Genomic DNA, 14,320 nt, shown 5'->3' on the forward strand with positions numbered 1-14,320 from the left:
AACTTCAATATAGATTTGTTGCCTTTCGTCTTGAGATAGTATTTAAACATCACCTACGCCAGCGAAGAGAGACTAGCGATAAGGCTCGGGTCGGGATGAGGCAATGGCTTGCACAAAGTTACTGTACCATGATTGACGACACTTCGGGCTCAGAACCTGTCTCTTCATTCCACATCGAAACACTTAGTCTACACTGCCATGATGCTTCCTCCCCGCTTCTATCCCATTGGCCGTCTTACGGCTCCGTGAGCAGGGAGACTCGTGTGATAATTAGTCCAGCCAGCGATCCCAATCATGGGACCAAATGGAAAGGCGAGACGGGCAAAACCATATGGCTTGAACCCTATCACCATACTCGCCACAGCGCAAAGAACGGCAGGAACAAAGCAAGAATTGATTTCAAAGTCTTTTCATTCATAATTCCTTATCGGTATTTTCCCCTAAGCCGCTTTTCACTTTTGTGCCATATCCTAGAATATGGGTGTAGAGGGAATAGCACATACGAATGGGATATGGCACAAAAGTGAAAAGCGGCTTAAAAATAAAATATAAGGGGGGTGATGGACAAAATGGCTGGAGATGGATGGAAAAAAAAAAAAAAGACAGATGCTTCATGCATAATATGTTTCGTTTTTGTGTAATCATCAAAATAAAAACCTTGCCATTGACCCATAATGTTTGATAAGGAAAAATTAAATCAAAGACAATGAATTTATTAGGCCTCCTCAGTCTCTCCAGCAAGAGCGTTTCTCTTGGCGGCGATACGCTCTTGTCGTCGCTCGCGGGCAGCCTTGGTCTTGGCACGTTTGGCGTCCATCTCTTCCTTAAGCATACGCTCACGTTGTTTCTCGGCTTTGGCCTTGTGAATCTATAGAGATATTTATTAGCATGTTCATTCATTTCCAAAGCGATTTCTTGGGTGAAGCGGGGGGGCGAGAAGAGTATAAATGGAAAAGGATGCATAAACTTTGCGATAGTGTAGACTTTGGTCAAATGGAATTATAGGACGTACGTGTTCGACGAGGGCACGCTTGTGCTTGAAGGTGTTACCCTTGCTCAGATGGTACAGCTCGTGGTAAAGGTGCTTGTCAATCTTGCCGGAGGCACGGTACTTGGCGAGGAGACGGCGAAGGACACGCAGCCGGCGCATCCAAAGGACTTGGCTGTAACGAAACATATTGTGTTAATAGAGAAAGGTAACAACAACCGACCAAGGGACTCCATCGAGCTTGCTGCTACATCATCGCGATGCGGCGAATATCAGGTAGATCGCAACGTACCTGGGCATTCTAGCATCTTTTGTACCCTTTCGCTTACCGAAGCCTCGGTGTCTACCGATCTTGCGGGCCTCTGCGAGCTCACGAGCTCTCGCACGCGAGTGCATCGTGACTGGTTTGTGGATAATCAGGCCATCGCTGATGAGTTTCCGGATGGTCTGGCGGGAGTTGGCGGTGGAGATCTCGTTGACTTCGTTGGGATCAAGCCAGATCTTGCGCTGGCCGCAGCCGACAACAGCAGCGGCCAGGCGCTTCTGAGTGCGAAGGTTGACCCTATTTGGCAGAAAACGAGATCAAAACGTCAGCCAAAACTCGTGAATTTCGCCTTGCGTAGTGCTCTAATCCCTTTCAAATTTCATGTTGACGCCAAAAACTTCGGGTACATCGGGGGACACGTAAAATATGCAGACGAGTGGTGTGGTATTATCGCAGGGACAATAATTAACTTACATCTTGATGCCGTTGAATTCGATAGCCGAGTTTGTCGATGGATGGTTGTTCGAATCTCGACGTCGACAGCAGTGCGTGAGGATGTGGGTGGAACAAGGTTTGTCATAGGCGATTACTAAGCGACTATGTGCTAAGCGAGACGAAATTCCACAACTTAGGGCTTCGCGCGACTTTACCCAAACAGGAAATCTAAACTACCGCCAATCCTCAAGGCGAGGACAAGGTCCGTTGGGATGGAGCAAAATAGCACGAGGGATTGTGTACAGATTGTTTTTAGATACTAATAGCTACCATCTGAGCCACATCTTAGGTAGCTGCCTTAATCCTCAGAGAAATCGCCCAGATCCACCTTTCCCACGCTCCAAAGCTCCTTTTCATCGTCAGCCTCGTCGCTCGCTAAGTCGAGGCCTCCAGCACCGCCTTCTGCATCCCTTCGTTCGCGAGCTTGGGTTGCAAGACGCAGAGCAACGCGCTTAAAATAGTCTTGCATGCTTCGCTTTGTTGTCATTGGGAGGCCCGCCCCCGGTCCCTGGAGGTATGTATCAAAAATGACGCTTCCGGCATCCACCACCTGCAGTAAGGCGAGGAATGTTGCCTCAGCACCAAGCTTGATGGGGATGACTAGGTCCCTGACGCTAGAGAATACGGGTGGTATGAGTAGAGAAAGGTGTGGTCCAACAAGACCGGGCTCTAAGCGGCTGACTGTGCGAAGCACTACTAAAGCCACACGACGCGTATCAGCCGGGTTGCCGGGTGGTATCACTGATGTCAAAGCCTCAAGCACAACTCTATCTGTTTCGGCATCCCGATCAATATCTGTTGTTAATAAATACTTGCCGGCAGCCAGGACACTGTTGTCGGCAATAAACACCTATTATCAAAGTTAATATTCTAAACAACTCCGTGGAGAGAAAGCATGCACTTACATCCTTATGCTTGATACCTTCGCATATAGTCGATAGGGTTTCATCGGGAAATGTGTCAGTTATAGACCTCGGGGATTCAGCCAAAATAGAATTAAGTGCGAGGACAGAGAGGTGTGTGTAGTGAGATGTGAGAACGCGGTTCCTGTCCAATTATTAGCACCAATATCCAACAATTGTACTAGAGAGAACATACTTAATCAGTGGCACGGCCGTAGCCTCTGGAAGTGACTTGATAAGGGCTCCGACGAGCTGGGCATTGGCGATGTTCGTTGCCTCTGCACTGAGTTAGCTACACCATTTTTATGGAACTGAGGTAAGGCATACCATCACGATCAGCCGATTCATCATCAATGAGCTCAAGGATGGCTTGTTTGGATGCGTCGCTCATATTTTTGCCAGCCTTAGCGACCACCTCATGCAAGGCGCGGAGCATAGCACTCTTCACACCAGAGTCCGACGTTTTGGAACCAGCGACCAGTTCTATAAAGATGTTAGACTTTGTGATATTGAGCAGATTACAAGCTTTCTTACCTGAAATAAGGGGATCGACCCTAGGCGTCAAAGTGATAAGAATTCCCAACCCTTTAGCCGCTCTTGACCGCAATGTCTCGCTGCTAGAGTCTGCCAGGCCTCGAGCAAAAATTCTTTGCAACTGAGGGAGGAATGGTTTGATGAAGAGTGGAATTTTCTCCAGCAACTTGTTGATAGCCAAAAAGACCGCGCCTATGTTTAGCGATTAGATTTGTAGTTCATCACATATGGGCAGTGGGACCATACATTTGATCTCAACTGAACGTTCTGAAACCACTCTGATCAATGGACCAGTGATCTGTGTCACAAACGGTTTTAGAGCTTCGGTGCTGGTCCTATCTATGATATCTCCGATAGCTAAAGCGGACTGCACCCGTTGCTCAACAGTTCCATTCAGCAAACCCTGAAGGAAAATGGGGAAGACTGCGCTGATTCCCTTGGGCCTACAAAATCCTGGAAGATTGGCACCTGCAACGCCGACCTGCCGGAGGACTTGTCTCGTTGGAATCACCAATACTTCCATTTCTTCTTTCCGCATATGTGACGTTAATTGGCTAAGAGCTTCCCAGGCTGCGGCCACCACATTCGTATCATAGTCATCAAACGATATAAGGCATACCCGAACTAACTCAGGGTAATAACGAGATATGTCGAGAGTTGTTTTCCCGAAGAACGATGACAAGCGGTTTGCGGCAGCTGCACGCTTGTGGTGGTCTTCGTGTTTCATGAGTGTAATCATGACATTCATCGCCGCATTCAATCCATCACACTCATCGACTGAATTAAGGACTGTGTCAAAGGCGCTGTTAATCTCGGGCCGGAGCTTTTCGTTCTTTGTCGAAAGAGAATTGTCTATGAGGGTGTTGAGAATATTTGGAAGCCTTCGAGTGAGCGCGCCACCGGTGACTTCAGCCAGCGATGCTAGTGCCTTTGCGTTGAAGCTCGTCATGGGACTAGCAAGAAGACTCGGAATAAGATTAGGAAGAATTATGTTCGCGCGCGTAGTTTCAGTCAGGAGCGTAAGAAGAGCAGCGAGAGCCCGATCTGCCTCTGCGTCTGTGTGCAACAAATTAAGAAGATCCGGCAATACGCGATCAACAATACGCCTTCCTAGGGCCTGCTGAAGCGCATCGAAAGCCTCTGCGGCTGCTTCGCGGACATCTTGATTTGAATCAAGCAACGCTGTCCGAACAGTAGAAATAAGAATCTTCTCATACACCTCGAGAGATTCCCCAGAAGAGGAGATGACGAGCTCACGGAGAGCGATACAGATTCCCTGCCTTGCGTCAACCTCAGTGGACGCCAGGAGCCCTTCTTCAAGTGATGGCAACAGGGTTGAGAGAACGCCTTCGCCCGCTTTCTTGATCAATTCGCCCAATGCATTTCCAGCAATAACCTTTTGTTCCATATTTGCGCTCCCCAAGCGACGGATGATGAGTTGGGTCAATGTCGGCACCAGTTCTTTGAGAGTTCGAGGGCTGGCAACCAAAGCCTTCCATACATTTATTGCAGCACTTCGAACAAGCCCTGAGGTATCACAGCGACATATGTAAAGTGCAGACAAGACCTTATTCCGCTTATCTTCACCAAGCACCTCAAGCAAAGATTGGCCAGCTTGAGCGGCGGTATCATCCTCTTCTTCTATATCTGCCTTGGTATTAATGCCGGTGAGGTTGAACAAGAGGTCTCCTACTAATTCAACAGAGCTAAGTCGAATACGGTGGCTATCATCTGCAAGGCCTCGTTCAAGCTCAGGCAACAGGAGATCGATCGATTTAGTAGCAAAATTCTTAACTAACAAGCGACCGGCCCGAAGGGAAGTCTCTCGTATTGCCTCCACATCATCCGCCAAACCGGATAATATGGGAGGAATGATTCTGTTGAGGTATGAAGCAAAGCTATTCCCGAAGCAAGCAGGAAGAAAGATAAACAAAGACATGAATCCTTCTCGAACTGCAGACTTGGCACTTGATACGTTTTGTAAGATTGATGGCAAGGTTTCTTCGAGTCGAGATGTCCCCAGCCCGGCAAGAACTTCGGAGAGGGCCTGAGCAGAGCCCAGCCGATCTCCCGCTCCGGTATCTGATTTGAGAGTAGTCATTAAGCTTGGGATCAAGTCCGGCAATGCTTCCTCTCCTAGTTTCTCAATGAGAGAACCAAGAGCCTTCGAAGCTGTTGCACGAGTAGTAGGCACAGGATCGACGATTGCGATTTTGAGGCCGGCAACAAGGATCGGGAGATGCGAGGTAAGGTCTTTGCGTTCGGTTAGATGAGCCAGACTGCCGATGATCTGAGCAGCTTTCCGTTTTGTTGTAGATCGATCACCAAGTCCTCTTTCGAGGATTCTCACAATGAGTGCCAGCGAAGGCGCATCTAGGTAGTGAATAAATGATATTTTAATCAGAGCATCCAGAGCCTCGTCTGTATACTTCGTGGGGTCGCTAAGGGCCTTTAGTAAAATATTAACAAGACCTTTTACTTCAGGATTGCTTATGACGTCTCCAAAACGTTGAAGACTCCTATTCGCGGAATTGCGAACCTCCTTATGACTGTCATTGAGGACGACGGTGAGAGGAGGGATGATGTCGGGAAGGCTGACAGCAAGTTGCTGAGGATCGAGATAAGCCATAGCTCCTAGAAGGTCGCAGGCGCCCTTCTTACTCCTCCACTGTGGATCATCCAAGCCTTCGAGAAGAGTCGGTAAAATTTGTTTCACACCATAAGAGCTTAGGCTAGCGAAGCACGCTTTGGCAGTATCTAAACATGCATCACGAACATCAACACTGGGGTCGCCGAAAGCAGTTAGTAATTGGGGTAGTATTTGAATGATATAAGGCTCAAACATTCGGCCGAGGACTAGTGAAAGGAGCTCGAAAGCAAGGAGTGACCCTTGTCTCTCATTTGGATCTTTCTTATTTTCGGATGCCTCCTTGAGCCGTGGCATGATACGGAATTCACGCAAAGCAGATATGCCTCTTCCATGCACAATACCTGCCAAACCATACGCAGCCCCGCGTCTTGTAGCGTATCTTTTCGAGTGCAAAAGCTGATCCACCAACTCGTCTATATAGACAGACGTCTCTATAGGAGAGAGCCGAATGAGGGGTGTCAGGCACTCCGAAACAGCATACTGAACACTTTCAGATGGAGTGGAAAGGGCAGCAAGGAGTTTCTTAATGACCGTCTGCAACCGCTTATCCCCACTCTTGAGATGGCGCGCGAGGGAGCCGTATAGAATTATAACGGCCTCGTTAAGCCAATCTGATTGTTCAGTCGCTTTGTCGGACGTCTCTAATGTCTTCTCGAATAGATGCATTAGTTCCTCGACGTTATCTTGTCCATGCAAAGCTATGACCGCACTCCCACTTTCTGCCATTTGCCGTCGGACTGACACATTTTGATCAACAAGTGGGCCTTCGCTGATTAAAAATTGTAAGAAACCAACGATTTGATCTCCATGAAAACCCTGGGCCATAGATTTAAGAGCCAAAGCTATTCCGCTTCGAAGCTGCCAATTGTCCGGAGTATCTACCTTCTTGGGCATACCGTATGCGTCCGTTTCTGGAGCCCTTGGTTTAATTTCATCCTGGTATTTGGTCTCAAGCTTCTCCAAAGTAGTCGTAAATACAGAAGGGCTGAACTTGCAAGCATGCGCGAGAGCCACTGCTGCTGCACCCCGCAGTTGCGAATCGGCCGTACCGAGATACTCCATAATAAAATCGGGCGAGTTCGCATCAACTTCGAGGCCGTTCTCTTCCCATATAGCCTTGGATATTTCCGCATTTTCAGAAACATGATCATGGCATCCGAGCCAGATGTACTCAGAGAAGTCAAGATCAGTGAGGTCAATCTCAGCCTCGATGGCTTGGAGAACCGCAGTCCGAACTGATGTTTCTGGAACTATCACTCCTTGAAGTAGGATCGTGAGTTCATCCGGTTGGACATTGTCTGTTACAGAACGGCAAATATCAATCAGAAGATCTCGCATTAACTTATAATGCTCTGCATGAATTCGCATCGCAGATATCAATGTTCGTAGGACTTCAGTTCTCGGCAATCTGCTGTCGGAAACTAAGATAAGTCGTTAGCAATGGCAAATAGTCGTTAGGCCAAGGCTTAATACATAGATTTGCGTGAATTGTGAGAAATTCAAGCGCCAGAAGGATCTGTTCCCCTCGGCTTTCTGCGGCCTCCTTAACGCCATCCTTTTCAAGAACGACAATTATTAGCCGAAGCATAATTCCGAACGAAACAACATCGAATGGTCGCTGCTCCGAAGCGAGTCGGATGCGATAAAGAATTCGAGTCACGAGGGCTGCACATAGAAAGTTAGAGACTTCTTTCCCCTAAATACTTTAGCATAAATAACACGTACTTCCTAGTGGCTCTACTTCAAGGTCAGAAGGCATGTAAGTTTTGCCCAGAGACCGAAGGGTAGCAATTCCAATAAACGGCCTAATTTCTTCCAGGCGACTGGATATTCGGCTGGTACACGCAACATAGGCTTCGGAGATACTACTGCCGACTAAAGCACCCGCGTCAACTTCGACAAGCCGACATAGACAGTTAACCGCTTGGTTTATCCATTCTTCAGCTTCAGTGGCGGGCCCTCTAGCGAGACTTTCGACGATGCCGGCTCCTCTCCTAATTATTTGCTCCTGAATTTGGATACTTTTTCGAATTTCTGCTTCCTTTAATAACTGCGCTTTGACCTTAACTTGCTCTTCTGGTGTTAGCTTCTTCTGGTGTTGACCACGTTTCTGAGCCATTTCGGCTCGAAGTTCTGCTTCCCATTTAAGAGTGTCGTAATCCTTGTCTCCTTTGCCAGGTAATCTTTTAGTCTTGGTACTGAGGACGTCGATGAAGGGCGTTTCTCCCGAATGTCGCGCAATTGCAATGTCAGTGGGCCCAAATCTCGTAATCCTGTCTATGTTGAGATCCTCTTGAATTTGTTTCACAAGTATAGGCATCATGACATCGGGCGCCACGAAAGCAAGGTCAGCAGCAGCATTCCACGCCGCCGTCCTTCCTTTGGATAGTTTAGATCGAATTGGGTCCTGCATTAAACATCGTGTTAGCAAGGTCGATGCGTGGCTGAAATACCAAAATCTACGACTCACTTCTGTAGCGAGAAGCACCTGTGCTATGCATTCTTTTGGATAGCTTTGGGCAATTTTGCCGGGATCCGCACCAGCTCTCAGCGTAATCTCTATCCAATTAGCTCTGGGGATGAGTTCTGGGCGGCATAGCACCAGGAGTTCAATTAATTGACGATCGAGGACCAGGGAATCCACAACATTGGGACTGGGAGTGATAGCTCTGACAACAAGGAGGAGTTTATCACCGCCTGTCCCTGCACTGAGAGCAGCAGAATCCTTATCTCCTGTATTAACGGCGAGCAACCACTTCCACATCGCGCTGATGATGGCCATTCCGACCACTTGCGGATTCTTGAGATAACAGTTGCGAAGATGGGAAATCGCAGATTCTCGCAAATTCTCAGGTGTAGCTGCGGAGGAAATTACATAAATAAAAGCTTGTGCCCAAGTATCTCTCACTGTTGGGTCTACGGCTTGAAAGGCAGCCTCTGATGAAACTCCGGATAACGCGCGAATATTCCATGCAAGCTCGTCTTTTGAGGCCAATTTTGTGAAGATCCTGGGATTGAGTAAGAAAGATTGTTTCAGAGATAATGATAGAGATTGGCCGACAATGACATCAGTATTAAGGAGTAAACTGCCATCGTCTAGCTTTCCTCCTTGAAGATTCTGACATGAGAGGGCCAGAAGAACATAGGCTATTGAAATAGTTCCACCTTGAACTGCAGGTAGGGGGTTGGCGTTTATCTCGTCAAATGAACTTGAAATTTTTTCCACCACCGGTTTCAGGAAATTGGTCTTCACACTCGATGAAGAGAACAAGGAATCACGGTCAAGATTCCATATGACCTCTCCAACATTAGAAATCCAAATTTTGCGAAAAGCACTTCGTTTCTCAGCGCAGCCTTTGGCCACAACAGAGAAATCTTCCTTGCTAATCGTGGATTGAGAACGGATCAGATATGCCAGGTGGTGACAAAACGCCTGTACCTCTGACTCGAGTGCGGCCTCATTACTCTCACGTGCAAGGGCAGGCGAAAGGCCCGACAGTACCCTGTGGGACAGCTCTGGAAAACAATGAAAGATGCTGAGAACTTGTACCTGGAGCGCGCGATGTTCAACATTTGTAATTCTTGAGGTTTTCAAAGGGAGAATGACTTCATCGATGATTTTCAGAAGCCACTGTTCTTCCTTGCATTTAGCAATCAAAGCCTCGAAAGCTTTGACTGCCCCTTGCCGGACTGTTTGACTGGCGGACTTAAAGCTCGAAAGAAGGGGTTTACTAAGTCGTGTGGAAACCACTTCGGACAGTTCAATCTCGCGTGGAATTGCAGCCACAAAAGAGGGAATAATGCCGGTGAAAACCACTTCAGGGCTCCTAAGCATAGCCTTTTCAAGTGATGGCCAGATTTCTTTTTGGAGATCCTCCGCGGAGGCAAATGAGATGAAAAAGTCGCCTAAACTTCCAGCGATGTGGCTAGGAACCACTGTTCGAGACCCAATGATATCTTTGATATAGAATTGAAAAATGGCAGGCTTCACATCGTCTAAAACAGCTCTTCTTTTGGGAAGTCGCGCGCAAACTCCAGATAGAACTCCGAGGTAGGGAGCGTTTCTAAATCCTGAACCCGTCTCGCTGGTAAGCACACGAACAAGTCGCCGCACCACTTCATCGCCGGTTTCCTCCTTTGATAGAACGGTTCGCAAAGCGCGTCTAGACACTATGATAGCAGAGTGTTTTAGACCCTCCTTTTTAGATGACCGAAGACACGTTTCCAGTGCTTTTGAATTTGCAGATAGAACGTTCACTGCCAGCTGGGGTGCATCTTCAGGGTTTTCTGCTTCGCGTTGGCTTAGGTGCTGCAAAAGCAATGTGCACCACTCGATCAAGACGAAGGCATTGGCAGCAGCAATTGCTGGCTTATAACATTCCTTGTGGAGCTTATTCGCGAAATCTTTGAGATCAACGGACGCTATCGGAGCTTGAAATATATCGCGAATACATCGCTGCGCATCTCGGCGAGAATCTCGATCAACGTAAATAGGATATGTTCCGAAAAGCAAATCTAGGAGAGGCCTATCTAGTTCCTTTGGCAACTCGTGTGCTTCCAGGAGCAATCAGTCAAGTGCTGAGCAAGGCTAACCAAAAGTCGCTGACTTACATAGGATTTTCTCATGAAGTTCATGAAGGCCAGCACGACGCCGAGATGTTGAACCAGAAAAAATAACCGGTTTCAATGACTCTAGCATGCCATCATGCACATTGTTCCACTTGATTTCATCCATGCTTGCATCTCCATGCTATAGCATGAAAGTAGTGGGGTTTGATGTTGTGTGCTTGCCCTGTGGTGGCTTGAAACTTTGGTGACAAAGACTGGTGGATCTTCCGCACCCACTTTTAGACTTCTCTCAACTCTCAAGCCTAGTTGATTGTTCTTGATAAGACATCACTAGCCATAAAGGCATTAATATTTTTTCTATTTTGCATACGGTCAGCAGTCATATAGCTTCTTAAATCTTTCCTTTAGTCATTTATTTTTTGTTCTGCCAGCTCACCTGCCTCCTTGAAACTATATAGACTCTATCACGCCAGATTTGGCTATGGCACCAGGTCGCAAGAAGAAGAAGCCTGCTTCCAACCCAGCAAGAGGATTCACAACTACTTCAATCCCATCTAAATCACAAGTCATAAACTCTGGAGTGTTAACAAAGGCAGAACAACCATCTGTTACCAAAGAAGAGCAGAAACCAGCCACTGCAGGACAACCAGAGAAATCCAAGGATTCTTTGGAAAACCTGCCGCCAGAGGAGCTCGAGAAACATCTCGAAGAGGCTGAACTACAGAGTCTGTTAGACAAGTATGCAGGAAAATGCAAAAACGAGGCTTCTCGTCAAGCTGGAAGACTCGAAACAGAGCGCCGCACTCTGCGTGCTCAAGGGATGACCATTAATACTCGAGATTGGTTAAGCCCGGATATCTGCAACCTGATCATTGAAAAAGAAATCAAAGAAATTGAAAAATTACCGTCCTATTTTAGTAGGTTTGACGAAAATGCTGATTTCATGGCAAATGAAGAAGAACGATGTATAAACATGTGGACACTCAAGGAGACCCTGCTTAAACTTGGGTTTTCCAAGTCCATGGTGGATAAAGCGTTGAGAGGAATTCTCTTACACTCTTCCCAGGATCAAGCCTCAAACAAGGATTTCACGTCGAGTATAGGCCCGGTCCTTGAATGGCTGGCATCGCACTCCTCCGAAGATGAGCTACCGATATACGGGCAGCAGAAACCCCCAGCAAAGCCGGACGATCAAAAAGGTCTGCTCTGTGGATGCATTCAGAACTTAACCCATAAACCAAATGTGGCGCTAACAATTTAATAGATGAAATAGAAGCAACACCTCCAAACTCTGGGACAACCACTCCTGTTAACAATATATCAACGAAGCCAAAAAGCCCTACGCACCCAAGCCCTTCGTTGGACTCAGACCCTGACATGTCCGATATTGATCTGGATCCAGACGCATTGATCCCGCGTTATCTAGAACTCCGATCACGTATCTATTCCCTTCAACCAAGTTTTTTCAATCATCCCAAGACAAGGTCCAAAAAGGCTGCTGTGAGCGTAGTGGACCCTGCAATTGATTCCCAGATAGAAAAAATAAAGACTAAACTTGCTGTGGTCGAAAGGGATATCTTATTTGATTCCGAAAAAGCTGAGGCTGAATGGAAAGAAAGGCTCTGTGAATTGCGTGCTGATACCGCTGAGTCGTTACGTGGACGACTAAAACCTACAGAACCTAGCCTGGAAATGGCATCAGGAAGAGATGGGAAGGGCCCACCAACCGATACCGGTGGGCAGCCGAACTTAGTCGATAGCGACGACGACGAAAACATCCTAGGAAGCATGTTCGCGATTGAGTCCGATTCCCCTATAGGAACGGCTGCGAATGCCTTCACCGACGGGCGTGTGGCAACTAAGCTCAGAGATTTTGGTAAATCGGTTGGGATCAATCCCCGTCGCGTTTTGGAAGAAGCGTGCAGAACGAGGTTTGGATGCCGGGCCTTTAATTGTTGAATTTTGATACTAATACGCTGATGGTGATCTAGAGACCCGGGTTTCAAAATAGTTTATAGGGACTTGGATTCTACGTCTTATTCCCACCGCAAGAGTGTTCGGATAACTTGGTCCAAAGCCCAGGACGTACCTCTGGATATTCCGTACCCCGACATATATTTCACCTCGAATCCGCATTTCGTACAGGTTTCGATGGATTCCATAAGTGCGGCAACTGCACTGCAAGCAGAATCCTACGTCTCTGTTGTTGCCTTATTTATTCTCTCTTCTTCGACGAGGGAAAATAGAGCGTACATGAAATTACCTGGGCTGTGGAAGGACGTGTGGGATGAGTTGTCTAGCTCCAGAAAGGAACACGAGGAGGCTGCCGATAAGGAAGTTGTTAAGGGTTTACAGGATATTTTTCAACAAGTTAAAAGTCAAGCCGACGAGGATGTCGTGCTGATCGAAAATTTTAAACGACGGAACGGAAACGCGAGAGCGAGACAAGAGGAAAATCTGCAACCGAAATTTTCAAGTTCGCAACCGTCAAAATACTACCAAAACCTATGGAAAGACCGATCTTCCACCGACCTTTTCGCAAAAATGATGAAAACCCGGACTAACCTCCCAATATGGCCATTCAAAGAGCAGATAATAGAAATGATTTCAGCAAACCAAACGCTTATCATTTGTAGCGAAACCGGAAGTGGCAAGAGCACGCAAATACCATCTTTTATCCTCGAAAATGAACTCACAGCGGGCCGTCATTGCAAGATATACGTGACCGAACCACGAAGGATTTCGGCCATATCACTCGCAAAAAGAGTTAGCGAAGAACTCGGAGAGGGTAGGGACGCCGTTGGAACAGCTAGATCTCTTGTGGGATACGCAATAAGGCTGGAGAGCAAAGTAGTGGCATCTAGTAGATTGATATATGCGTAAGTGACCCGGTATCATTTTCGCCCATTTGTACAGGCTGACTCCTTAGGCTAGGACAACGGGAGTAGTAATCAGGATGTTAGAGCGGCCGCATGATTTCAACGACATAACTCATTTGGTTTTGGACGAAGTTCACGAGCGCACGCTTGATAGCGATTTTTTATTGATTATACTTCGTCGACTTTTGAATCAACGAGCAGACCTTAAATTAGTCCTCATGTCTGCGACCGTCGATGCGCAGATGTTTTCTGCATATCTCGATGGCGCACCAGTCCTGAATATTCCTGGTCGGACATTCGCTGTGCAAACCAATTATCTGGAGGATGCGATCGAGGTCACGAGGCACTGTTCACACGAAAAGGAGTCGCTAGATTATACAGACGAAAGCGATTTCTCCAGCACTGAACGGGCTCAAACTGACGAGAGTCTACGATCCACATTGTCCGCATATAGCAAACAAACCTGCGATGCGGTTTGTTCTTTTGACGAATATCGCCTTGATTATAAGCTGATCATAGATTTGATTTTTACTATAGCGACTAAACCCGGGCTAGAGAAATATAGCAAGGCATTCTTGGTTTTCATGCCTGGGCTAGCGGAAATACGCAGGCTGCATGACGGAATACTTTCAGAGCCATTTTTTGAAAACGGTTGGATAGTGCATTCTCTTCACTCTTCAATAGCCAGTGAGGAGCAGGAAAAGGCATTTTTAGTCCCTCAAAAGGGAACAAGAAAAATTGTCATCGCAACAAATATTGCTGAGACTGGTATGATAAGCGCAGAAGATAACCTTTTTCGTGGCTTCCACTTTCTAACGAGCCTAGGGATTACAATTCCGGATATAACTGCAGTAATAGATACGGGAAAAGAGAAGGTTATGCGGTAAGTTGGCGTCTTTGTCATTGTAGGGCATTTGCTAACACCTTCAAAGGTTTGACGAGCGACGTCAGATATCAAGACTCGTTGAAACGTTTATATCCCGTGCCAATGCTAAGCAACGACGTGGCAGAGCTGGAAGAGTTCAAGAAGGCCTCTGT

General features: G+C 47.0%; 2 protein-coding genes across 2 annotated transcripts; one reads left to right on the top strand and one right to left on the bottom strand.

Moving 5' to 3' along the window:
• Positions 1–1,938: 1,938 nt before the first annotated feature.
• On the bottom strand, positions 1,939–10,582 carry D8B26_002229 (uncharacterized protein). The gene is made up of 8 exons (XM_066123760.1): positions 10,446–10,582; positions 8,305–10,388; positions 7,560–8,241; positions 7,308–7,499; positions 3,431–7,255; positions 3,185–3,376; positions 2,654–3,133; positions 1,939–2,598 (listed from the first exon to the last, which is right to left on the bottom strand). The coding sequence occupies exons 1-7, from the start codon at positions 10,567–10,569 to the stop codon at positions 2,943–2,945; spliced, it is 7,290 nt and encodes a 2,429-aa protein (XP_065979835.1). The 5' UTR covers positions 10,570–10,582; the 3' UTR covers positions 1,939–2,598; positions 2,654–2,942.
• Positions 10,583–10,884: 302 nt separating this feature from the next.
• Positions 10,885–14,169, top strand: D8B26_002230 (uncharacterized protein; the record flags this gene model as incomplete). The annotated part of the gene is made up of 4 exons (XM_066123761.1): positions 10,885–11,602; positions 11,668–12,334; positions 12,395–13,282; positions 13,338–14,169. The coding sequence occupies 4 exons, from the start codon at positions 10,885–10,887 to the stop codon at positions 14,167–14,169; spliced, it is 3,105 nt and encodes a 1,034-aa protein (XP_065979836.1).
• Between the last annotated feature and the right edge of the window lie 151 nt (positions 14,170–14,320).

Source organism: Coccidioides posadasii, chromosome 1, assembly GCF_018416015.2.
Source record: "Coccidioides posadasii str. Silveira chromosome 1, complete sequence".
Taxonomy (NCBI): domain Eukaryota; kingdom Fungi; phylum Ascomycota; class Eurotiomycetes; order Onygenales; family Onygenaceae; genus Coccidioides; species Coccidioides posadasii.

What these genes read in the sequence shown, in the direction of transcription:
- D8B26_002229 (XM_066123760.1), bottom strand. Translation starts at nt 10,569, where the DNA reads ATGGATGAAATCAAGTGGAACAATGTGCATGATGGCATGCTAGAGTCA. An exon ending in AGGTGCTTCTCGCTACAGAA is followed by an intron (nt 8,242 to 8,304) that starts GTGAGTCGTAGA and finishes TGTTTAATGCAG; the next exon opens with GACCCAATTCGATCTAAACT. An exon ending in TGAAGTAGAGCCACTAGGAA is followed by an intron (nt 7,500 to 7,559) that starts GTACGTGTTATT and finishes TTCTATGTGCAG; the next exon opens with CCCTCGTGACTCGAATTCTT.